General features: G+C 41.4%; 1 protein-coding gene across 4 annotated transcripts in view; it reads right to left on the reverse strand.

Annotated features, from left to right (window-relative positions):
* The window catches only part of prex1 (phosphatidylinositol-3,4,5-trisphosphate-dependent Rac exchange factor 1), an 81,872-nt gene that overhangs the window by 51,290 nt on the left and 5,843 nt on the right, over positions 1–24,739 (reverse strand). For all 4 annotated transcript variants that reach the window (XR_015117905.1, XM_086214118.1, XM_086214120.1 and 1 more), the window contains exons 2-6: positions 11,444–11,509; positions 11,091–11,213; positions 4,282–4,386; positions 917–1,018; positions 601–762 (exon numbers count right to left, since the gene is read on the reverse strand). Coding sequence is in view for 3 of the 4 variants with exons in the window: in XM_086214118.1 (XP_086070244.1) it covers positions 601–762; positions 917–1,018; positions 4,282–4,386; positions 11,091–11,213; positions 11,444–11,509 (558 nt within the window). In the remaining variant the exon portion in view is untranslated. The remainder of the gene's footprint in view (positions 1–600; positions 763–916; positions 1,019–4,281; positions 4,387–11,090; positions 11,214–11,443; positions 11,510–24,739) is intronic.

Genomic DNA, 24,739 nt, shown 5'->3' on the forward strand with positions numbered 1-24,739 from the left:
GAGAAAGGGAGAAAAGGGGTTCTGTTTTGGCATGCAGATAGTGGATTGTCCATGTGAGGCCCACCCTCTCTGAGTGCATCCCTAAATCTCCCAGCAAAGGTCCCCTCATATAACCCTCCAAATACATGTGAGACGAGTTCTCTGCTTCCTAGGTCTCTTCTGATTGGGCAGTGTGCCTGTTGGCATCCCCCTTGGCACCCTCAGTGGGTGGATTGTCCCATTGGTGCCTGCTAAGACAAGGCCTCTGTTGTGATGGGTGAGGGAGGCGTGAAAAATGCACTGGACCCTTCATTCGGCTCCCAAGCCCCGTCCGTGGCCCCTGTAGCAATGATTTGGCTGCAACAGGACTTAACTCTTAAGATAGATGGAGAGCATGGTGGCTGTGGTGTTTTTGAAACACGTCTGGTTGGCTGTGTGTTGTTTTCTGAGGATTTTACAGGAATTCTCACTGTTGCAGGAAGCGTAGTTGTGTGAAATCAAGGCTCAAGCTATTTTCCTCTTTAAACAAACCATCTCAACCCCCACTGCACCACATATTTCTCCTCATGACTACACTTAACACTCGTCTCTTATTCCTAGTCACTCTGTCCTTGCTCTCACCTCCCAGCCCTCGATGTGAGACTGCAGCTGCTCCAGCGCCTCCAGTTTCTCCATTTGCCTCTTAGTTTCATTGATGTTGGAGCAGACGGCCTTCATGGCCTGCAGAGCCTCCTCCACTGCTGGATAGTCTGCGTGCTTCTTAGGTGTCCGCTTAAGCAGTTCCTTTGGTAAGTAAATAGGAAGGAATAGGAAAATATTTGAGTCTCGGAGTTGCAAACAGAATGTCTGACCAAATAAGAAAAAGAGTCATGGCAACATGATGATCTGCAGAGTTTACTGATGGTGATGATGATGTCCAGCCAAAGCTGTACTGTACCTTCAGCAGCAGAGGGTACTTGCAAATCCTCTGTATGGGAGTGAGCAGGTAGCCCTCCAAAGGAATATCTGTGCTCTTCTTCCCTCCTAGTAGCATACAGTGCTGGAGAAGAAGTACAGACCAAAAGAATTACATTCCATTGCAAACTAAAGCATGTTAAATATGAAAAGAAGGTCGAATTTTAAGTATAGTGAGACAGAAAACAGTCAGTATTTTACCAGAAAGTATTACACACGGGAAAGAAGGGCCCGAATTCCCAGAGGCTCTAAAAGTATAAACACACGTATGCTAACTAAGTAAACTAAGAGTGATACCCAAAACTTTTTTTTTTGCCTTTCAACTACTCACAAATAAGTGTCGAGCTAACAAAGACACTTTTTTTCATCACCTGTTTGTGACTCTAGAATACAGACAGATCCAGCGATGAATATTTAGGTAAGTACTAATACCAGAAATATCAAATGTAGAATACAACTTTATGAATATGTATATTTCAAGTCTTGTTGTTTTAAGTGCATCTTGGTTAAGATCCAGAGTGACTTTAGGTTTTGCACATCAACAAAACGTTCTTTTAAGATCATGATCTAAGACTGCACCTGCATGAAAAACTGTTTCACAGCTATGCTGTTGTTGTCAGCACTGTCTCATCCTTTTGCGTATTATTTTAGCAATTAACTGTAATTGACTACTGTTGCCATTTCAATACAGTCACAGCCTGTTTACACTGGCAGCAGCTCCAGGTGCAGTACAATAAATCATCCGTCTGGGAGCAAAGCTGGAGGTGTGACATGTTTTCCATGTGTGTCCTTCTTTTACGGATAGCAAGTTATTATATTTTCAGACGGTTTGAGACCTTCTTCTTTTCTCCAGCCAAGAGCCCAAAACCCACTTAAAGATACGCACATATGTTAAAGTAAAAAAAAATAAATAAAAAAAATCTTGTAACACTTAAAATCTAATTTTCACTGAGTTCAGACAAGTGACCTAAGTGACAAAGTAGCAGCAATTCCTCTGACAAGAGCAAATGTTTGACATTTTGCTTTAAAAATAGACAAAGGATTAACCTATTATCGAAACAGTTGACAATAAATTTCTTTTCTGATAACTAATTGATTAATATATTCATTGCTTCAGCTCTCAACGATACCAAAAGGGATATGAGACTCATGTCGAAAATGGTCAACTCGAGTGCACTGGGATATACTGCTACAGTTTTATCACCCAAGCCTAATAGGATTTTCACATTGGCTTTGTTTCTAAGTCTTTACAATACTATATTTCCTCTTTATATAAAGCTTTTCAACCAACAGATCACTGAAAACTCTTAAATCTCCACTCTTTCTCAAGAAAATTTAAGCTTTCACAAACTGCCTTCCACGACCAGTTGGGGGGGGGGGGGGGTACATTTACAGTCATGCTTTCTCTACGCTTTGTATTTTGTAGGAACGCTGCCTGTCAGTATGCTCTGAACTCAGGGGACGGGATGAAAGATCAAAAGCAGCCGAGCAGATAAACCACTTGAGTGTTCGGGGGTGGGGGGTGCCTGAGAGCTGTAGAGCATTATCATATGGCAATTCCTTTCAACTCTACAACGGGCCAGAGAAGATGGTTGGGGGTTGTGGAGCATTTTTGATGGAAAAATAAGACATGCAGCTGATCACGGTGGTGGAACTTTGAGATTCCTCATCTAGCTGCAGCATTAATACTCTTATATTCACTACTTCTCCCTCCCATGTTCATTTCCGTCTAAATCTTCCAAGAGTTAATTTTGCTCTCGTCTTCAGCTTGTTTGTAATCTGCCAGCCTCAAGCCAGAATTCCCTCAGTTCTTCGCTCTGACCTCCTTTTTCTTTTCACCCCTCTCTTCTTCTTCAGCGTAATTAAGACTGCATTTCTACATGCAATTTCAGAAGTCTTCTTCATCATGTGATTCAATTAGTGTAGCAATGGTTAAATCCAGAAGGAAAATTCCACTGGAGCTGGAAAGAAGCCAATGGCAATACATATCTCACCACCGTTAGTTATTATGACAACCCTGTGCAAAGGGCTGCACTTTATGTAATTGACAACTTTGTTTCATTATCCTGTTATTCTAAATGGACACATATTTTTCTGTCAAGTTATAATATTGATATAAATAAACAGACAAAGCACTGCATTTTTATTTCGCTGATGCTTGCAACATACAACACAAGAGCTTGTAGAATTAATCGAAGGAGGTCTGACAACTGCTTTGATACATAAATTACCTATTGCAACGACTTGAGACCATGAGAAGTAAATGCACACAGCTATTTAACTATGAACGACACTGCTGCGGGTCAGAAGAATGCCACGGAAGCAGACACCGGGCATCGGATCTCTTTGCCAAACCCCAAAAGGCTGCAAAACATTACACAGCTGTCTGCCCCAGAATCTGCAGATGATTTCATTAGCTGGACAACCCCCTCCTCCTCCTCCTCCTCCTCCAAGTCAGTCTAAGTTCATTGTCCAGGTCCCAAAGGTTTGAGTGTCAAAACAGGGAAACAGCTGGCAGCGGAAACCCTATAAGAGCGACACAAAAAGTGACCTTGATGGTAGCTGCATCCTGTGCAGGCAGGAAGGACCTTTGGACCTTGTTATGGTTGCGGCCTCTGCATTCAAGTGTTAATGCGGAATGTGGATGTGGTATAATGAAAGGAAAAAGGAGGAAGGAGATGGATAGATGAGTGAAGACGTAAATGAGAACCCGCTCAGAGGAAGAAAGAAATGCAAAGGAGGATGGTAGTCTATCCATCCATCTATCACCTATACCGCTTGTCCTGTACAGGGTCACCGGGAACTGGAGTCGATCCCAGCTGCCACAGAGTGAGATGCTGGGCCAAGTCACTTGTCCATGTGTAGTAGTTACTATATATCAGTACGAGTCCTGATACATAGCAACAGAAAACCATTCATGCACAATTTAGAGTCTCCAATTAGCCTCACAGTTTTTGAAGAGGCGCAGGGAGAGGTCCAGGCTGACTTGTGGGGTCAAACCCAGACACTCCTTGATTTAAGCTGATAGTGCTAACTGCTCCACAAAGGTTTCCCCTGAAGAAGGTAGTAAAGTACTGACATAAGGTAAAGTCTGATATGGAGAAACAAGTCCAACCGCAGTTAGGTAAAAGGAAACCACACGACACGTGACATGACATGATGAAGACAAGGATATTTCTTTTATACTTAATTCAAAAGGGGGAGTCAAACTGGAAAGAGGAGGGAACCTCAAGCAAATGTGGGTGAGAGAGAGAGAAAGAGAGACAGAGAGAAAGAGAGAGAGAAAAGAGAGAGAGAGGGGTGATGAAACAGGAAGATAAAGACAGGAGAGGAGGTAATGTATCTTACCAGTAAGAAGGTCCTGATGTTGGGAATCTTGTTTAGTTCCATGAGAAGTCGCAATGCCTTCTCATGGTTACTGCAGTACTCGCCATATACTGAGAAACTTTCCTTCTGCAAAACAGAGAAGAAATAACATAATTTATGATCCCAAACCATGGACTTGGTGCCATAATTAACTGGTTAGTTGGCAGCCTTGAGGAGTCCACTGGGAAAGGCGGGAGACTGGCAGCGCACAAGGCTCCAGTTAGTACAATCTAATGAGATTCTCTTGCACTGTAGCAAAGGAAGTCACAGCCCCTCCGTAGTTAGTAGCGGCACTTGCTGTGCCACTTGAGCAGATTTTCAGAGAGCACAACACTGTTTTTTCAACGTTTTCTGAATCATAGAAGAAAAAAATAAACAGCAGGCTAACGTGCAGCACTCCCTCTTCCAAGGGAACGCTCTCACACTGTACAAGAGGAAATGACGAAACCATAGAGGAGCTTTTGTCAAACTACTACTTATTTGTCTTTAAAACACGTAAAACGACACCTGGGCCTGTGAATGTACAGTAGCTTGAAATACATAATTCATGGACCGAGCTATAGATGAGAGTATATACACTGTCACAGCTGCAACTGAATGTATACCCTGAAGCTTATTCAAGCCTATTGTGTAGTCACGTTCGTGCGATGGTAATTGGGATGTGAAACCATGTGCTAGATGAGGATTAAACACAAGGTTTGAAATACTGTCACCCGAAACAGCCACGTCAGTGTAATTTAACACCGCAGGTGCTCGCACCGTGTTCATCCTACTGTGCCTCGCAGCCTTGCGTTTAAAGATCGAAACGACCAAAGAGAACTGCTCATACATTGGGACCACTCAGGCTAAAAGGTTTGGAGTGATACTTCACCCCCCAAAAAATCGTCATCTCTGAGTTACTCATTAATAGGTTTCTTGAGTCAGAAAGACTTTTTTCCCCCCTCCTGCATCATTTCTTTGTGACTCCTGAATGCAGAACGAGCCAGCCACACACATTCATCTTGAAGCTTAGGAGGATGATGGCTAACGACAGCTCAAGCAAAAACACAACTGCAAAACTGTCCAAATGTTGGTTTATGACCCCTTAAAGAGCATCTGCATCTCTTTTATCCAGCCATATGCTAAATAACCCCTGAACACTTTTTATTGAAGCTAAAAACAATCTACAGCCCTACCAACTATCTGGTACATAAGTTGAAACAGCTTACATTCTCTTTAGCACTGGAATTTAGTTGTTTTTACCTCAAATCAAGGTGTTAGCGAATTACTGAGCTGGCTGGAAGAAGGGGACATGGACTCCATTGGACAAAGTCCTTGAGATTTGGTAAAGAGACTTTTTTGGGCAATTTTACCAGTAGGTATCAGTCGCCATTCGTGTCAAGCTGGCTCATTTTTGCATTCTGGCAAAAACATTTGATGCAGGAGGAAAAAACTGTCTTCGTGACCTATTTCTGAGTACTCAAAAAGCAAAAAATGTAAATTTACATGAACCTGATTGATCATTATATTTCAAGAACAAATCAGTCACCCTGACTTGATAACCATCGAAGAACCTTGCCTGCAAAGCGACTGTAGTTTCACTCTTAGACACATATATGTATAAACTCTGTTACGTACAGTGTATCACAGCTGAGTATGTAGTGATTGTGTTTAATATTGTCAGCAGCAGCTGTGAGAGAAGCAGTCAAATAAAGCTCTTTTTATAGAGCTCCTGCTCTCTCCTGTCACCTTGACAAGAAGGAGCTGGACATATTTTGTAGATGTTGTAGAGCAGTACGATGTAAACGGCGAGCTGCAGGCAGGAATACAAACACGCCCAAAGCTGCCTTTGGTGAGGGACTGGAGTCTAAAATGACCGGTGGGAGCAACAGCTGAGAGCATATGGCGGGAAACCCCAAGACACCATCAAACTGAGTTAATACATGACACAGCTAGAGAAAGCAAGCGCGGGAGGGTCAAGATTTGTAAATGTATGCAATGCACATGTAACTCTTGATGAGCCTGTTTTATAACTGAGTTTACTGCAACAGTTTCAGAATAGTAATGGGAATTCTGTCTCCTTTTAATGAATCATTTCTTTTTATTCTTGATGTTGTGATTTCTGACTGTCACAGAAAAATTGTGTGCCAGCCCTACGCTGGACATATATGGTGAATGTTGATGGGATTATCTGACATGGGATTTTTCATGCCTGAGGAGTCATTGCGATATATCGATGATGAAAACAGGCTTAACTTTGAACCCATAACTAGCAGCCCTTTGTCTGGCTTACTGGAACAACACTGTGGCTTGCTATGGGGTACTGCAGTCGGCATTCTCTCCATTGTCCCCTTTTGTGTACTGCTATTTTTTCAAAGTCCACTTTGCTACGTGAAAGAAGGACAAATTCCAAGCTAACAAGCTAGTATCAAACTCAGGTGCTGAAAATTAAAACTTTCTTGTAAAATAGGCAGATTTGTTAGGTACTTTCAGTGAATTGTTGGAAAAATTTATGACACATATGTATATTAAAACAACTTTCCTCCATAAAACAGACGTTATTTTGCAAGGTGAAACACGATGATCATAGCCAGCTGAGATGAACACAAAACAAAAATCCAGAGCATTTTCTCCTCTAAAGCAGAATAATTATGGGCAGAACCTCCTCAGCACAGCATCAACATCCGTCTTCAACTAAACTCAAGGTTCCAGCTGTATTCAGTCTACAGTATTCTGCACCTACAAATTGTGTTAGATGGATAAAGTGCACAGTTTATAATGTATAAATGTGAATTTGCAACACAGTTCATGGGAAACTGGTTCAATAACATCTATTATCTGCTGACAGTTGACCTGATTGGTTGAGTTCAAACATGGGGAAACATCGGTGTGGTCCCTTTAAGTCTCATTCCGGACAGGTTAACCAATTCCAATACACAAGTATCTTCAAATCATTAAAAGCCAACAGATCATGTTTCTGCATTTAAAGTATATTCTGAATATACTCAGGAAGGACAGGTAGTTTGACAGTAGTAAACATAACCAGACTGAAATCTGGCACTAAACCAGATGAGTATTGAGGGATTTTAAGCTGATCCTGGCCATTTTAAACAGAATATTCAGGCAGGCCTAAGTTAAGTGGAGCCTTTAAAGACATATAAATGAAGCAACTGTATCAGGGAGCAGCTTGCTTTTCAATATGGCCCTTCAGTTGCAGGACCTGAAATAACCATTTCATCTCTCACTCATCATCAGCAATTGAACCCTTCTGCACACAAAATATCTCTCTGCAGCTATGTTTACAGCCCAAATGAGGTATTTCCTAAGGTGACAACAAATATGAAGTCAACACAGACATGCAAGCTTAAATTTTTTTACCAGTGGCCAACATGTGAACATTTATTTCAATTAAAACCTCAGGACAACTGTGAAAGACGCCACTTGTACCCAGAATAGCTCAACACTTGGGTTGTCCCTTTGATAAACATAGGGTTTTATTTGAATTCTTCATCACTGGAATGTTATTCCTTAGGCAAGATGAGAGGGTAGTATCACACATGGAGAAATCCCATCCAGTCAAAGCATAATGGGTGTAGTTCAGAGAGCGCATAATGACGTGACTGTTGCTTCTTGCACAGCACTCCCGTCCGTATTCACTCCTAGAAACAGAGCAAATATTGATGTCTCTGTTTCCCCGCTAGCGTGAAATTAATTTTTCCCCTTTGCAGGGTTTGAATAGTCCTCTAGGAGGAGCAGATTCTGAATTTTTGTTTTTAAAATTGCAACTTGTTCTGTATTCAGTCATATCGATGAGGATGCAATGCTGTAGTGTTTGAGAAGAGGCAGCCCTGCTTAAGATGAGTTACGACATTTTTAATTCAAAGCCTAAGCCTTTCTTCCTTAAATCTGCAGCCTCCCAAACCATCTTAGCAACATCTGACTTTGAATAGCAATGATTCTTCCCATTTTTCTTGCTTGACTGTGACTGGCAGACAGTCTTGTGGAACAATGCGGGAGGTTAATCAAACCCCAGTCATGGTGTTGACCTCTGCCTGAGGTCAAGGGCTACGGCTGGAGGGTGCCAGACAAGGCCGACCAATTGGCTGAGAGGTGTCGGTGCAGAAGGACGCAAAGGTCATAGGTTGGAAAGGGAAGTGTAATGGATATGCAGTAACAAAGGTGGTGTGTGTGTGTGTGTGTGTGTGTGTGTGTGTGTGTGTGTGTGTGTGTGTGTAAGGGGGGATGCTCAATACCGCGGCAAAAAGGCTCATATACAAAATGGCACACAAAAAGGGAGAGAAAGCAAGGATAAGGTTGACTTAAGTGGGAGATAAATGTGTAAACGTTCATAAAATGTTTCAAATTTATAATTCTATTCTATCAACTAACAGATCATTTTAATAAGTGATTCTGACATAATTCTTTATTTCATAAATCTAAAATGACGACTAAATTAAAAAAAAACAGAATTATATGGTTTCATTTATTTCTGCTCAGTACATTTCTAAAACAGCAGCTGTTAAAATAAATAATAAATGTAAAATTTGTTGGGAAGTAAAGCTTAACACATAAATGCTGCATGAGAGATAAATGTAGACTGTTTAAACCTAAAAAGACAGAAAAACCGATGGCATTTTTTGTAGATGACCTCTACAAATCTAAGGGTTTTCTCAAAAACTGTAAAAATATATAAATAAATATTTTTTCCCAGCCTCTACAACATATAGAAGTGTGAAATGAAAAACCAGAAAAGGGATTAGATATGATAATGAGATGCCTCTGCCATACTGTTCATTATATATCAAATCAAATTCAATAAACCTAAAGTGAGATGGGCATTGGATCATGCCTTAAAAAGCATGCACTGCCTTAAATTGTAAGGAGAGAACCTGCCATGTGTGAAGGTTAAATTAGGTCTAAATAGGCTTCTTGAGGCACACAACAAAAACATAAAACGTTCACTGTTCGATCCATGTTGGATCCCTGCACACGCTTCCTGTATCCCAACACTTTTGATTGCAACAAAGATGAAACTAAACTTAGAAAACAAAACAAAACAACGCAATATCTGCATTTCATGGAGATGAAGGAGCATGTCAAGAGTGCGAACTGGTGTATTTTTATGACGTTAAGAGAGAAAAAAAAACTAGTAGTTAGCAGAATCATTCAGCTGTTTGCGTCACGTTGTATTTTTATGACTGGGCTTCCCTTTTAAGTCATTCGTCAACCAAACATGCAATCTTGTGGAAGTTCCTCTAAAATGTGATAATAATCTGCTATTAGCTTTTGATATTAATGCAAGTCCAATTTTTTTTTTTAGTTTTGGACAAAAACCACAGAAATTCAATAAGTTTACTAGAATATAAACTGTTATCTTTCAGTACTTCCTCAATTTTTTTTAACTATTTGACTGATTATAATATTATCTGTCAGCATTACAACCTATTAAATACTTAATACAGCCTTTGTTCTGTTACATGACGTCAGAATCAATTGAATAGAGCTGCAGCAATCTATTTTTTTTCAAGTGGCATTTATTTTACTTTGTAATGAGAACTCATTATGATGAAATAAGCTTGAGGTAAAGTGAAATGAAAAAGTGAATTGGTGAGATGGTTTTCCAGCACCTGCAGCTTCCCTGTTGGCCGTCTAGTCTGGTCCCTATATCCCCCAGTCTGCTGACGCCGTGATGGAAAAAACACACAGAGCTACTTCAATCAATTCTGCGCCCTGATAGACAGAATTACCACAACACTTCACACATGTGTGAAGGTCTGTTTTGATGAGCCAATTCAACAACTAGCCACATGTGGGATTAAGAGTCATTTATGTAACAAGCAGGCAGAGGACTGATTATTATTGATTGTGTGATGTCACTAAATATACTGCGTATTGGATTTTTTTGTAAGAGAAGCTAACAACTCAGAGGTGAAATCTGCCCTGGAAGCTGAACTGACGTCAGGGATTGAGTTAGATCTTTAAAGAGCCAAAGATTTTTAGATCTGATATTAGATTGAAGCTGGGTGAAAGTGGGTGTTAGAAACCTGTGGGATTATTGGCTTTCTAACAGTGAGATTTTATTCTTTTATGCGCTAATGGTTTCCTACAGCTAGCTTGATAGAGCAGACCGATTGTACCGTTCCCGGCTGAGGTGTTTTGTGCTTCAGTGAAAGTGAATTGAAAATAGTTTATCAAAGTGAGACAAACTGAGAGGGAAAGACAGAGTTTGAGATTGAGTGCAACCAGCAGAAGCATTGTCCACCTCGCAGAATGACACACCATCTCTTCCTCTCCGGACACAGGCCCTTCTTTGTTTGTTCCAGGAGGCCAAACGAGTTCAAACAGAGGGGAGTGAAGGGGAGGGGAGGGAGGGAAGGAGGGGGGCAGGATGGAAGGATGGAAGGGCAAAATAAGGAGATGACAGAGACAGTGACTTATACAGAGATGGAGGGAGAAGAGAGAGTGTTTTGCCCGACAGGATGCAGGCCCTTTTGGAAAAGGAAGAAAGAACACCAGAGGGGTGGAGGTACACTGTGGGGTACTGTGTGTGAGTGTGTGTGTGTGTGAGTGTGTGTGTGTGTGTGTGTGTGTGTGGGTGGGGGGGGGGGTGCAGAAATAGGAGGGGTGCATGCGAGACAGTGAGAATTAAGAGTCATTTTCACAGTGGGAATTGGTGCACTTTCCCGTATTTGTGGCAAGCCCATGAAAAGTGTACACACAATAGGAGTTCACGATTTACACGCTGCCAAAACACACATGCATGTGCTTGCATGTGACTGTTTGTGTTTATGGTTGTCGTGTTATCTACTTACAAACTGGAGGAACACGAGTCCCAGTGCATGATGAGGCTGGGGTTCAGGCTGCAGAATGGACTCCACTGAAGATAACACCTCTTTGTGCAACTCCAGGATGTCCTCAATATTTGAAAACAGAATCTATAAACAGTTGATGTGAATGGAGGGGATGGAGAGGAAGGAAGCGATAGAGGGGAAGGGTGGGAGGAAGACAAGAGCAGGGAAATACCCAACAGATGGGCAGGGATGAGGGTATAAATGAGAAGAAATATATTTTTTGAGCATTTAACTATAAAAAAAAGCTTGGAACTTATCAAGGTTTGGTGTTTTAGTTGCACAAAAGAATGTGTGATTCAATTAGATAGTCTTACCTTAACATGTTCAGGTGAGAGACACTGTTGGTCATCAGCAGTTTGTCTGATTCTGTGCAAAAATGCCTGGGGAAGAAAAAGAAAAAAGTTTTAATGAATATGGATGGAAAACACTTCCTTTGTTGACAAGATTACATGATTTAAAATCATACTGGGAAGGAGCCAAAGTCTTGAAACTATTGGGTCTAAGTTATGTAGCTGATTCCTCATCAGAAGGTCAGATGCAACAAATTGTTTTGGCAATGTAAGGTCACCCTTTGATGATGTCATCAGCATTTGCCAGGTGAAGAGAAGTGCATGCTCATGCTTTCTCTCAAGCACACTTTCCATTTTTGTTCTTCCTTTGGTTTGAAAAGTAGCTTGTTTTTCTTCAGAATTACTCACTTTTTGTTGGTTCATTGAAACAACTAACGCTAGCATTAGCTTAGCATTCACATCAACCAACAGACCTACTCTCACTAATTCCCTCTCAATCTCCACAGAATCAAAGGAGAGGAAGGAGCAGCGGCAGCAGTCACTTATTAACCGTGAGTGACCCACTCAAAAGTGAAATGAGGCAGACGTAGAGTGAACTTGGTTCTAACTCATCTAAAAGGAGCAAACACGGCCTGATAGAGGAATGTTAAAGCTTGACATATAAACTTGCATAATCAATCTGATTAGTGATACAGAGATGCAGAATAATGGAAAAACTGGAAGTGGAGGTCCAAGTTCTCTCTGCTGCTTATTTTCTAACGTGCGCGCTGCTTTGTGGAAATAGTTACAATATGGATTTGGCCGTATCAGTATGTATGAGCGTCAACATACACGTGACAAGTTGTTCCACCGTCCCTTATTTACCACTAAATGTTCCTTTATACAAAGAGGATGCTGGTCTCTATTGTGGTGGGCGCAGAGCAACTGAGCGTTCAGCTGTAAGACAGCAGTCAAAATAACTGCTTCACTGCAGAAGCAGCATCTACACACCAGTCACACACCAATTCACCAAAGACGACCATAATAGGCTCATGTCAAGTTGAGCTTCACCTGTGTACGTGCCTGCCAGTCAGGATCGGGACTTTAGACAAAAAGAAGAAAAAAAAGAATGGCGAAGAAAGGGGGAAACGAATGTGCAAACTATCTTTTATTCTCTCTTCCCCATTTCTTTGTCTATTACTGCAATTCTGACAGAGTAAACCTGCCTCAGTCTGGATTTTTACTTCAGCTCCACACACCAGACTGCACTTGAAAAGCAGGGCAGGGAGCTATGGATGCTCTTGTAGCCTCCTTCATGTGTTTGCACCCCAAGTCTGAAAAGTGATAGTGCCGTTCAGCATGTGGCAAGCTAAAAGAAAGAAATGTTCAAACTCAATGTGATGTGAGAATGATTCTTAAATTATAAATACAACAGCCATATTTCCTCATGCAAACAATGTCCAACGACGCAAGCATCAGTACTAAACAGTTCATTTCTTTTCAGAACCTTTGAGGAAAAAGTAACACGTCTAACATAATATGGTATGCCGCTCAGAAAATCAGTGTATTTTTGTGTGATTCCATAATTTCATGAATCCAACCTTCTTGCAAGGTAACATCAACATAAGTGTCAATAGCTATCATGGTAATGCAGGACCTATTTTAGCCTAAAAAAAATGGTACTATCCAATGAATTAAGACTGAATCACTACAGAATTCTTAATTGGTCACTGGGACACAAAGAGTACATCTACAGAATTACCAGTCAAATCTGATTTTAAAACATTTGGGCTGCGTATTGGCAATGGCTGCAAAATACAATACTTTTGCAAACACTCATGGGTCGAGATATGATTTTATGATGAAATGACAAACAGGGCGGCACTGTTGCCCCACAGCAAGAAAGTTCCGGGTTAGAGTCCTGGCTCAGGCACGGAACTTTCTGTGTGGAGTCTGCATGTTCTCCCTGTTCTCTCCATGTACTACTGCTTCCTCCCACAGTCCAAAGACATCAAGAGGGGACGAGGCTGATTGATACTCTAAATTGACCGTAGGTGTGACTGTGAGTGTGAATGGTTGTCTGTCTCTATGTCGTCCCCCCCCGACCCTTAACAGGGTAAGCAGTAGAAAATGGACGGATGACAAATGCAATATTGGTACTACAGGGGCTGGAATATTGACACAGTGTCATGAAAAAAATTGCATAATATTACTGATGTGTTTTGGTTGAACACTGTTAGTGATTGTTATTTTAGACTCCTTTAACTAAATATGCAGAGATATATACTCCTACTACCATGACCTAAAGTTACTCATACCACCTTAAACCATTGTGAGCACAAACTACTAGTACATATTCAAAATGTGTTGCTTTGCTGACACACTGTACACTTTATAGAGCCGCACGTAACAGTCCATCTACTACACGTATTACTTACAGTATCTCACTTGCCTGTAATGAAAGACTGACAGTTGTAATCACACATTTATTCTAAAGATAGAAGCCAGCCAACCCAGCAAGCAGGCAGGCAGCTAGCAATCATATAATTTCCCAAGAGACCAAACACTTTGGGAGGATTGTCGTCAGTTTTCCTTGCTCTTTACTAGCCTCCGCGTAAGTTGAACCAAAATAGAAAGCAAAGGTCCTCAGCAGTGAGCTGCAACCTCGCTAATTAAGACCAGTATTAAAGGGAAGCAGTAGCTGTGTTCTTGACTGGTTTTGGGAGGGAGCTGATTGTGCTTGAGGCGTACACTAATTAAATCTCCCATATGGCATTTTGTCCCGTGTCCACACTGGTGGAGTCACTCATGTGAGAGATTGCGCCCTGGCAGAGAAGGAAAAGAAGAACAGGGAGGTTTTCAGACGGGTATAGAATGGTGTAAACAAAAGAGAGGAAGTGAAAATGGCACAACACGGGGTGAGGTAAAAAGTAAAGCATCCAGACCTCAGGGGCATTGTTTATTGACATGTTAGACAGCGACTATCCGAGCAGGATTCCCTTCTTAAACAAAATGTGCAACACAGATGTGGTGACAGGGAACAGCAGCAGGGAGGATGGTGGGTAAGAGCAACAAAGAGGTCCTTTCAGGTCTAGGTCTCGCCCCCGACATGGCCGTTCTCACCCAGAGCTGTATTGGCTGTCTTCATTGTTCCATCACAAAGCACACAGGTTTATTTGGAGAGAAAATTGGAATCTTTCGCCATCCACCATCATGACTGACTGTGGGCATGCTCGAGTTTGTTCAAAATAAAGGGTATTGACAGTCTGAACTGGAATATTTTGAGAGCATGACGAGAATCAACAACAGGAAATGGACCCAAAAGAAGCTATTATGGGTATAATTGGAAGGATTTTGACATTTGATGGACAGAATCGTTTTGTGCTCTGAAAGATAAGCATCATAACTGAGCAGACGTCAGTCTGAACTGACTGCCTATTCAGCTATTTGTTGCAAGCTTTCCTTGTGTGAACCACAACAGACACAGTCAACTTCCTACCATGAGAGAAGAGAAGTATGTCAAACTTGGTAGAAGTTACAGCGGTAGAACCCTTTCCGGCCCAAATCTGCAACTAGTTTGCTGGATGACAGGAGGACAAAGATGAGCCATTCCATTTCACCAATTCCCGAGAATCTTTGTAATTTGGTGACACGAACAAAATCCAAAAACCACATGAGTCAATATTTCTTTAACCTTTAACGGAGAAGTGACTTCACCCTCAGATAAGTCATACGTCACCTCCACAGCGAGGACACACACTGACATTAAGATATGAGATGAATATTAAAAAGCTCCCTTTTCCACATTGTGCAGCTAAGCCGCTTGTTGTTGGGGAAAAAAAAGACATGACATGCAAACGCTCAGCCGTCCTGACACACACTGTAACTCTACTCGACCCTGCGGACGCAGTTGTTGAGCTCATTACTTCTTAATCAACTTGCTGTGAGGCAGCGAGATGCAGCTGACAATCCTTGTTTACTTTCGGATATCCATCGAAGGTGACCTTTCTGCCTCCTTTCTGACATCAGCAGATCGTCATTAATGACCTGACTGTGAATAATCCATTTAAATGGAGGATCAGGCATTGAGGGATAACATGCCCCACAATGGTGAATAAGAATATTTCATATTATCAGCCAATGGATCAATGGCTTTACGTTTGTAGATGAAATGTTGTGATTCTGGTAGACAGCTGTGGAAAATACAATTCAAAGCTCTTTCATTAGCATAAAAAAATCAGCACTAGGTTGTGTTGACGATGCACAATAATGAATGGTGACATCCATCAATGTGTTAAAAATAGTAGATCAGGTGGGACACAACCTCTTTTTTTTGGATACAATTGGTCTCATAGTGGCTGCACACAGGGGCTCAGCTGCTGCTCAGGAGCAGAAGACAGATATTGCACATGATGGTCTCTTGCTGCAGGGGTGACAAGGATGTAAGGGCTAAACTGCTCATGATGCAATCCCACAGGAGACAAGTCGCATGACCACGTGGCTCTTTGACAGACCACAAAGAAGCTGCTGCACTAATGTAGAGTTATACCACTTAGATTTTAGTGGGGCCGAGCTACAAGAGTATACCTTCAAAAAAAAAAAAAAAAGATCAAGGACAATAAAAGCGCTAAAACGTTGACAAATCAAATTGACAACCAAAGACATGTGACAGAATCAGGATCATCATTAATATTTCCTCTCTCCTTGTTCTCAAACTCTGGCTTAAATCCATTCATAACAGAATTATCTGTGGCTGACGGGCAGCAATAAGCTGGTATTAGCGAAATGTCACCTGTTATTAAAATGTCTCAGCTGTACTGTTTGATGCAGTGATATAAATGAAGTATGACAGGCTGAGGAGAACTGTATCTCTGATATATGAGTGATGTAGACCAAAGCGAATCAAGATGCTGAGCTGCACTGTTGGACAGTTTTATTCCAAGAAGAGGCATAACTAAACTCAGTCTGTCAGCTTTAATTTTCCCAATCCCACAATGTTTCTTACACCCACATCTATATAAAATAATTTCACACTCAAACCAAGGAGGGCTTTCGCTGAGAGGACGTTAAAATATCATGACTGGGCTTGATATCATGCACAAAAACAAGTAGTGGTGTAAAGCTCAGCAATGACGTTCTGGAAGTGAAAAAACCCAGTCATATTTTCCATAGAGGAATTGATTATCAGCCATAATTTCATAACCATCCGAGGCTGATGCAGCAAAAGCAAGCAAGTCGTGAAAGGACAGTATCGGCTCCTACAGAAGCTTCAAGTTTTTCGAATATCAAGCTTGTTTTCAGACACACTACCCATAATCCTCTGGTGGGGTACCCTGTTCCTATGGAAGTGTTTACTAAACTCTGCTATTTTAAGTTTCACAAGTGGTAATTTGAGAGGAACCTCGCTGCAGAAACATTATTTCCCTTTCTGACAAGACACGTCAAATATGTTGATATTCATTGAGATCATACTGAGCTAGAAACAACAAATATGATCAGCTGGTCACAAAAATGTAGCTATTTCAAACATGCCTGGGTCATAAGTATTGTTTGCAGTAGTGTTGTCAAAAATATTGATTTATCGATTAAATATCGATTTTTAAAAATAAAAACGTACAAAATGACTTTTCCATAGTATTGATGTATCGATACTCTACCTACCTCCTTAGTTTACTCATGCGCTGCCGCCGCCAACACACACACATATAAACAGACAGAGCGCTACCCTGGGGAGCAGCCCCTCCCCTCCTGCCTCGCTCACACAAAAACACCGCTGGCTGTATTTTTTTTTGTGTCGTCACTCTACGTGTGTGAGTTGCCATGAGATGGCATCTGCAGGACCTTCGCCACCAGTTTTAATAAATAAACAAAACAGCAGAAGTGCTGTTTGGAGGACCTTTAGATTTGAGTCGGATGAACAAGAAAAGCCAAAGGACAGCAGCAAGCCGATATGCAAGAGATGCAACAGAATTGTGCCGACAAAAGGAGCGAACACAACGAATGTAGCAAAGCACCTCCAAGACAGACACCCAGACCTGTATAAGGAATTCAAATAGGTTTATAACAGTATAACTTGAAGAATGTGTTGCCTAGAGTTATCACATCTATCAGTGTTTACATTAATGTGTTGTCTTGTTAGTGAGCGCTAAGAATAAAGTTCTTAGTTTTTCTTGAAATAAAAAAACCTTTTTGCACTAAATTCTGAGTGGTTGCGTAGTATCGAAAATCGAATCGAATATCAATATTTTCAAAATATTGTATCGAAGGGTGAAATCCAGTATCGTATCGTATCGCAGTGCCTCATGGGGTGAGTAGTTCCAATCAGTTATTCACACAGACTCATATCTGGGCCTTTTCTCTGTTTTCCTTGTCTTTTTAGCACTGAATCAAATATTTTACGGTCACAATTCATCTACTTCTTTGGTTCCCACAGTAAAACTCTTTGCTACATTAGCTGAAACATCAATGGAGGAACTGAACTGCAAATTTACTTGGGGAACTTGGCATTCTGAGGGTGGGAAGACACATTTGACTTCTATTAATGTTAATATAAGCATGTTCGGGGTTTACATCGCAGGGGATGCAGTTCAGTCAGGAATGTGTGTGTGTGTGTGTGTATGTATATATACATACATACATACATATATACACAGCATATTCTCTGATTCTACTGAAAAAAAACATTAAAAAAAGAGCTATTTCAAAGTTGTCAAAGGAGCCAGTTGCTGAGTCAGTTGATCCCCCACAAAGCTGAGTCACTCTTTATTTTATTGCAACAATACATATGTGCAAGAGAACATAGATGTCAAGATTTTTAAAAAATCCCAAACTGCATCAAAAGTGTGCACGCATACCTCTGTTCCTGTGTTGCATGCAAACAGGAAGTGAAAACACTGAACAAAAGCCAGTACTTTTTAAAACCACTGACAAGATTTTTTTTTTGTTGTAATTGTCGTTCCTTTTCAAGCAGATAAGCAGAGTTTGAAGCCAACAGAGGAAAAAAATAAACAGTCTGTAGAATGAAATGGCGCCTTTGGACACGGAAGCTGCAGATGTTGTTTCTGGACGGGAAGTGTGGCTTTTGTGAAATGGAAGGATACGTTTGACTGACCGCTAAGTCAACTGTGTTTAAGTAAAGGGGGGTAAAACTAACACTCTCATATTAGAGCTGAAATAGAATAATAGAGAGGCAGAAAATATAGTTCCTTTTGCTGATGGTGTTATTGCTGCTGCTGCTACATCGTGACAAATATCATGAGCACTGATATATTGGTATTCAGATTACAGTATTGAACTTTAAACAGCTTTCCTTGGATGTTAACTATCATTCAAAATCTTTTTCTTTTAAAACATTCCATATTGGGGGCAGCATGGCTCAAAGGTAGCGTGGCTGACTAGCAACCGAAGATACTGAGCCCCTAATCGCTCCTGATGGACTTGTGACAGCCTACCCCCCCCCCCCCGACTCTTAACAGAAAAAATAGATGGATGGTTGGATGGAACATTCCATATAAAAAAAAAAATTATACAAAAAACAAATTTTATGTTGCACTGTGGTGCAGATAAGAGAAATGGGAGAAAGTGTGCTGCTGTAAAGGACTGCACTTCATTCATAACAACACGAGAACTTTGTGAAGCAGAAAGAAGAAAGAGGCACAGTCATCGTTTTATCTCCACATTAGCTTGTTGTTACCATTGCCTCAAGCCAAAACGGTCATTTAAAGTGCCTAGCCAATACTTTCAATATCATTTAATGCTAACTTTATTAGAGCTAGAACAAAACTGCTGCACCCTCGGATCCAAATGACTCTGAAGATTACAATGTCAAAGTGGAAGAACGTGATATTCATTTAACAGTTTCAACCTATCATGGCACATGACGGGTCTGACAAACACCAACAGCCCATCATCACCTCACTGCCACCCCACACATGGCAATCACTGCTTAACACAAGTAACTGGCCCTGTGTCATATGAGAAATCGTCTAATATGACCAAAAGCCAAAGGGTCAGATGTATGCGTGTGTGTGTTGAGGGGGGCTAGGAGTGTGGGGGCAGGAGCCAGACAGTAAGGTGTGAGGATACAGATGGACCACATGCTGGTGTGGGCTCAGTGTTCGCTCCAGTGGAGAGTGAGTAAGCAGCCTGCTGTCAGCTTCTGCTACGCCAACTTCGTGACATAATCCAGCATTCGATTCACTTTCTTCGAGGCAAGTGGTTTACTTCTGTTTAGGATGCTTTCGATCTCATGACACCTGAGGCACAAACCGTGCACACTGCGCAGTTTCTCTGTGATTTCTTAAGGCTTAAAATTTCAATATTTACCATTTCTCAACACTGGAAATTCCTCGCAGTCATAATGGTAAAACCTGCAGGGAAATAACAAGAGAGAAGCAAATTTCATTACCGTCTAAGTGGGTCAACTTGCGACACGGGAGTACGTCCAAGATGTTGGAGCTGCCGTCACTCTCCTATGACAGAGAATGTTCCCAACAGGTTCCCTCAGTACGGGTTGGAGGACCGCTTTAATTAGTATGTTTACCGTCCTCAGAGTTTATTCACGTTGAAAGAAATTAATAGGAAGATGAATGTCCATGCAAACATGATCTGTGCTGTGGCTGTGCAATAAAATCGTGATCAGCATTAATCTTAGTAATTTCTTCACAATACTGTATTGATATTCCAGTCCCCGGTATAAATATCATGTCGTGGTATATGGTGATATAATCATAATATGATCTGCGTATGTTCAGTGACAGTGTACAGCTGTGAAAATATTATTTTAATAAATTGGATTGTAAATTCTGAATAAAATAGTTTTGATTCAATATATCAGTTTTCAGTGAATGATGAAGAGTCTCACAATATGTATCATATGATATCAGTATATATATATTGAAAAAAAATCATATCATGACCAGTTTCTTGTGATATGTGAAGTCCTTGCCGATACTCAGCCCTATGAATTCACGTATGTTAAGTAATCTCACAAATTCTTTATATAAATTGAGAATTACAGATATGTGACACTGTGCTGATGAATAATACATACGAAACCAATGGCTAAGTGGGGACACAACATGTCACAATAGGCTGAGATCATTTTTCTCGTCTAAGTATCAGACTCGATTATTGTGGGAAACAAAGATTATTACAGAGATTTCTGACAAAAATGAACCTACGAAGCAGCTTCTGTTTGAGCGAGGCTGCAGCATTCTGCAACAATACTGAGGCAACTCGCTGGATTCAGATATTTCACAAGAGACCCTGTATATCAAGACCAGCTCTAACACTTGTCAAGGTTTTTCCAGCGGACCCTGAGAGCCCCCTTTCAATTTGCTTTGGTTCCCACACCTACTGAAAAAACACTCAAGAAGAATCACAGATCCACAGATTGGGACTTTAGTGAGTTCTCAGGTCACCAGCCTCAAACTCTCTACCCCTCCTTGCCCAAGACAAAACAACAAGCTAAAAACAATGGATCCATTAAGTATCTCTTTTGAGGTGGCCAGCCACAAAAGGGGAACTGGACAGTTTTGGAGAGGCGATAGGGGCCATATCAAGGCCGGCATGAAATTGAATAAATAAATGAAGAAATCCCCTCTTTGTGGGCTGAGTGCAGCAGAGCCAGAGAATGGCCCGTGGCGCTGCCACAATGAGGGAGCCCAGCAAACCTTAGTGGGCTTCTTTCTCTCTTAGGCCGTAATTCACATCTCTAACCAACCCTCCAAAAACTCCCTCACCTCCCCCTAACCCTCCAGCCAATCCCTTGCTGTCTTCCAAGAGAAACCCTTTTTGGCAGAGCCAATAGCCAAAAAACAAAGTCTTCTTTGAGTCTTGTCCAGTTTTTCCCCCCCTACTTACACACTTCCGCTTTTAAGGACTTTAAACTTCAGGGCTCTTTCACAAGCTCACATGGGCAGAAACTAAACACTACGGGGGGATGAGACGGAGGACAGACAGACGCGATCACTTCCTGTTTGAAGCCGCTTACTCTTCAAGATCTCAGTTAAACTGCTAAATAAGTCCAGCACTTAATGAATGGGAGACTACATTCAGAGTGAAAATCTTTCAGCCAAGATCAGAAAAATCAAAACTGTGCTCTCAGGATCCAGACACTTTCAACATAATCTTATCACTAGACCCTTCACAGTGGATGTGGGATACTTTCACACACCTCTATCATTCAATACACATCGATGAGAACAGAAAGACAGACATGTTCGCACACGCTTTACTTATGATCCCAGTAATGAAAATAGCTGGGTTAATGGGGATCAGTGTGAAGGTAAATAGTCTTAATTTGAACAATTAATTCAGACCAGCACATCTGCTTTAGCCTTGAAATGGCTTGTAAAATGGTCTCTGCCATTGTGATTTATATTCAAAGCTATACTGCAGAGACGACATATCGACAGAGAGCATGTTAAGGTTTCATTTCATCTAAATCATCATCTAATTTCAGCACAGGTTTGTCTTCTCTCTTTTTTTCTTTTTTTTTTTTACAGTGGCTTTCCTTTTAATGGGTGACATGTGGTGATCAGCAGATAACATCATGGACCAGATTGCGAAGACCATCTGGACATATGGACGTGTGTTATTCAGGGCTGACAGACATATGCATCCCAGACTGGATCCAAGCGTTGCGAGTGCCATGGTGTCGAGTGAGCCGCCAGAGACCCAAACCAAAGAAAAACAACATAAAAAAGGGTCAGTGACATTCAACTCGTATTTACTACGGATGTAAGAAAGCAAAAGCACATAACACTACAGAGGCGTGTGGGGGTTGCTTTTGTACAATCTGCTGGACTTACTGGAGGGGCGTAGAATGGGCCAGGGAAGAACCCATTCAATTTCAGGGTAGACTTGTCATAGTGCCACCTCGCGGCAGTCGGACTTCAACAGTTTTAAACTGTAATGTACTCTAACTAGGGGCGGCATGGCTCAGTGGTAGCGTGGCTGTCCAGCAACCGATGGGTCGCTAGTTCGATCCTCACTTCCCTCGGTGACCTGATGGCCATGCGACAGACTGGCAACCTGTCCGGGGTGAACCCCTCCTTTCGCCCAATGTCAGCTGGGTAGCCCTAGCCCAGAGCTCCTTTGAAGACTTTAAGTTACTGTGGTGAAAAAGCCAATTTTGATCAGTCTCCCTCGAACAGAAACCTGCTGGATTGGTGGTGAACTGCAACTTAGAATCTAGCAAGTGTGTGTTCTGTAGCGCCACTTAGTGGAGTAGGAAGTGATATTTGCACAACAGTGGATATAACAGTGTCTCACTCTACAGAACAGTCACATACTGTGAGGGCTACATATATTTCCTGTCATGTTTCTCCTGCAGAGGGTCACATGAATCACAAGTGTAGGTACAAAAAAAAACATATAAAATCATCCAATCTAGAATCGTCACTGGCCATTTGTCATGATGTACCACTGTTTCCGAAGAAGTTTCCTGTCAGCGTGTGCAAACAAAATCATAGTAACATCTCAAGCATGTATGACTCAAGCCTTTAATACTAACATATTAGTTGGCAAACATGTCATCACACTGAACAAATGCCAAAATAAAAGCCCTTCAGCATCCACGCCCAAGAATTTGTTAGCAGCTGTGACAAACTGTTCTGACTATATAGCTGGCGGCCTCTCAAAGTCACAGAAAACATCTCCCAAAAGATTAAATTGGTTAAGTGAAATAATTCACCTAGGAGCACAATGACAAAACATGAAAACAGTACAGCATTAGCTCTCCTCTGTTTTTGTATTTTTTTTTTTTTTACTGTCCACATTTCAGCCCAATAAAAACACTTGGTTAAGCTTAAGGAAACTTTGTGGTTGGTTATTCATTGTTTAAAAAATAAAGACTCCCACAGGTCAAATGAACCAGTAGTTGTGGCTTTTTGCTGACTGATGTGAAGCAGGTAGTGAACAATGAGTATACAGAGCTTTTTCTATTTAAAAAAAAAAAAAAAAAAAAAAGCTGCAGCACTGTCCAAAATTAAAGTGTGAGAGCAGTTAGGCACCACTGCTGGATTACCTTTAAGGACCCTAAGCCTCTGTGGGTACATTAAGAATCAGAGACCCATAGGGACAAGCTAGCTGCTAGTTAGCTTAGCACAATAAATGGTATTGGATGGTAAGTTTTAGCATACCTCCATCTTGCATTCATATAACTAGGGTTGTGCAAAACATTTATTATGAAATTTGTGATTTGAATTCAGCGATATTGTAAATTCAGAATCTCATATATTCCAAACTACTTTCCTGACTTGGCTAAGAGATTTGATATAGTAAAAATGGCTTTTGAAGAGGGTATGCTAACACCACCCAGCCTCTAATGCACACACAGTGGGCAGAAGGATACATATCTTCTTGTCTGACTCGGGGAAGGATGGACAATAAATGCACTTCCCAAAAAGTTAGTGTTCCTTTATAGCTGAGTGTTACTACAAGTAGCACATTGTCACTTGACACTTATCCATATTTCATACAGTGTGATTTTACAGAGGTTCTGAACCTACTCCAGTTTGAATAACTTGCCTACAGTTTTATTTGGAGCAACAGAGGAGCTACTTGTGGTGGCTAGTGTGTGATATGTGTCTGTGTGCGTGTGCAAGAGAAAGAGAGAGAGAGAGAGAGAGAGAGAGAGAGAGAGAGAGAGAGAGAGAGAGAGAGAGAGAGAGAGAGAGAGAGAGAGAGAGAGAGAGAGAGAGACTCTTTCTTTGTTCCATTGTGTCATGTGAACGGCCTCCTAGCCGGACCACACGCAGCCCAGTCATCTCTGACCTGCCCTGAGTGGGTAAGCATCCAACAGTCCTGTAATGCAAGCCGGGCTTTACATTCAATATCTTTGCAATTTGTAGAAAATGTTTCTATTACTGTCCAGCATCCCCCCCCCCCCACCCCCTTCTTGGGCACATCACCTTTGACCTCAAAAAAAAAAGAAAAAAAGTCACACATCTGGTCGTACTTGGGAAAGCCAACAAACATTTTAAACCCACTGCCTCAGTTCGTAAACCAAACATGAGCTCCCCAGGGAGGGCAAGGGTAATTCCTAAGAGCCAGTGCTGACACTATTCTGTTTATCCTTCCATCCTAGACATTCACCCTTCATGAGTGCACTCTAGTCTTCCCAGTATGAACCCTAAGAATGCTTTGAATTTGTCCAGGTCATACATACATGTCCAATAACATACGAATAATGATAAATGTTTCCCTTATCTCACACACTGTATACAACTGACATCCTTTCGTAGTGATGATCATGTAAGATGACTTTACTCCTAAGCTAATTCACTGCTGTAAGAAGCCACGAATATCTCTGGAGGAGGAAGGCGGTAGTGCTGG

This window comes from Aulostomus chinensis, chromosome 9 (genome assembly GCF_037954235.1).
Source record: "Aulostomus chinensis isolate RoL2024-O1b breed Wild chromosome 9, RoL_Achi_v1.0, whole genome shotgun sequence".
In the NCBI taxonomy this organism is placed as follows: domain Eukaryota; kingdom Metazoa; phylum Chordata; class Actinopteri; order Syngnathiformes; family Aulostomidae; genus Aulostomus; species Aulostomus chinensis.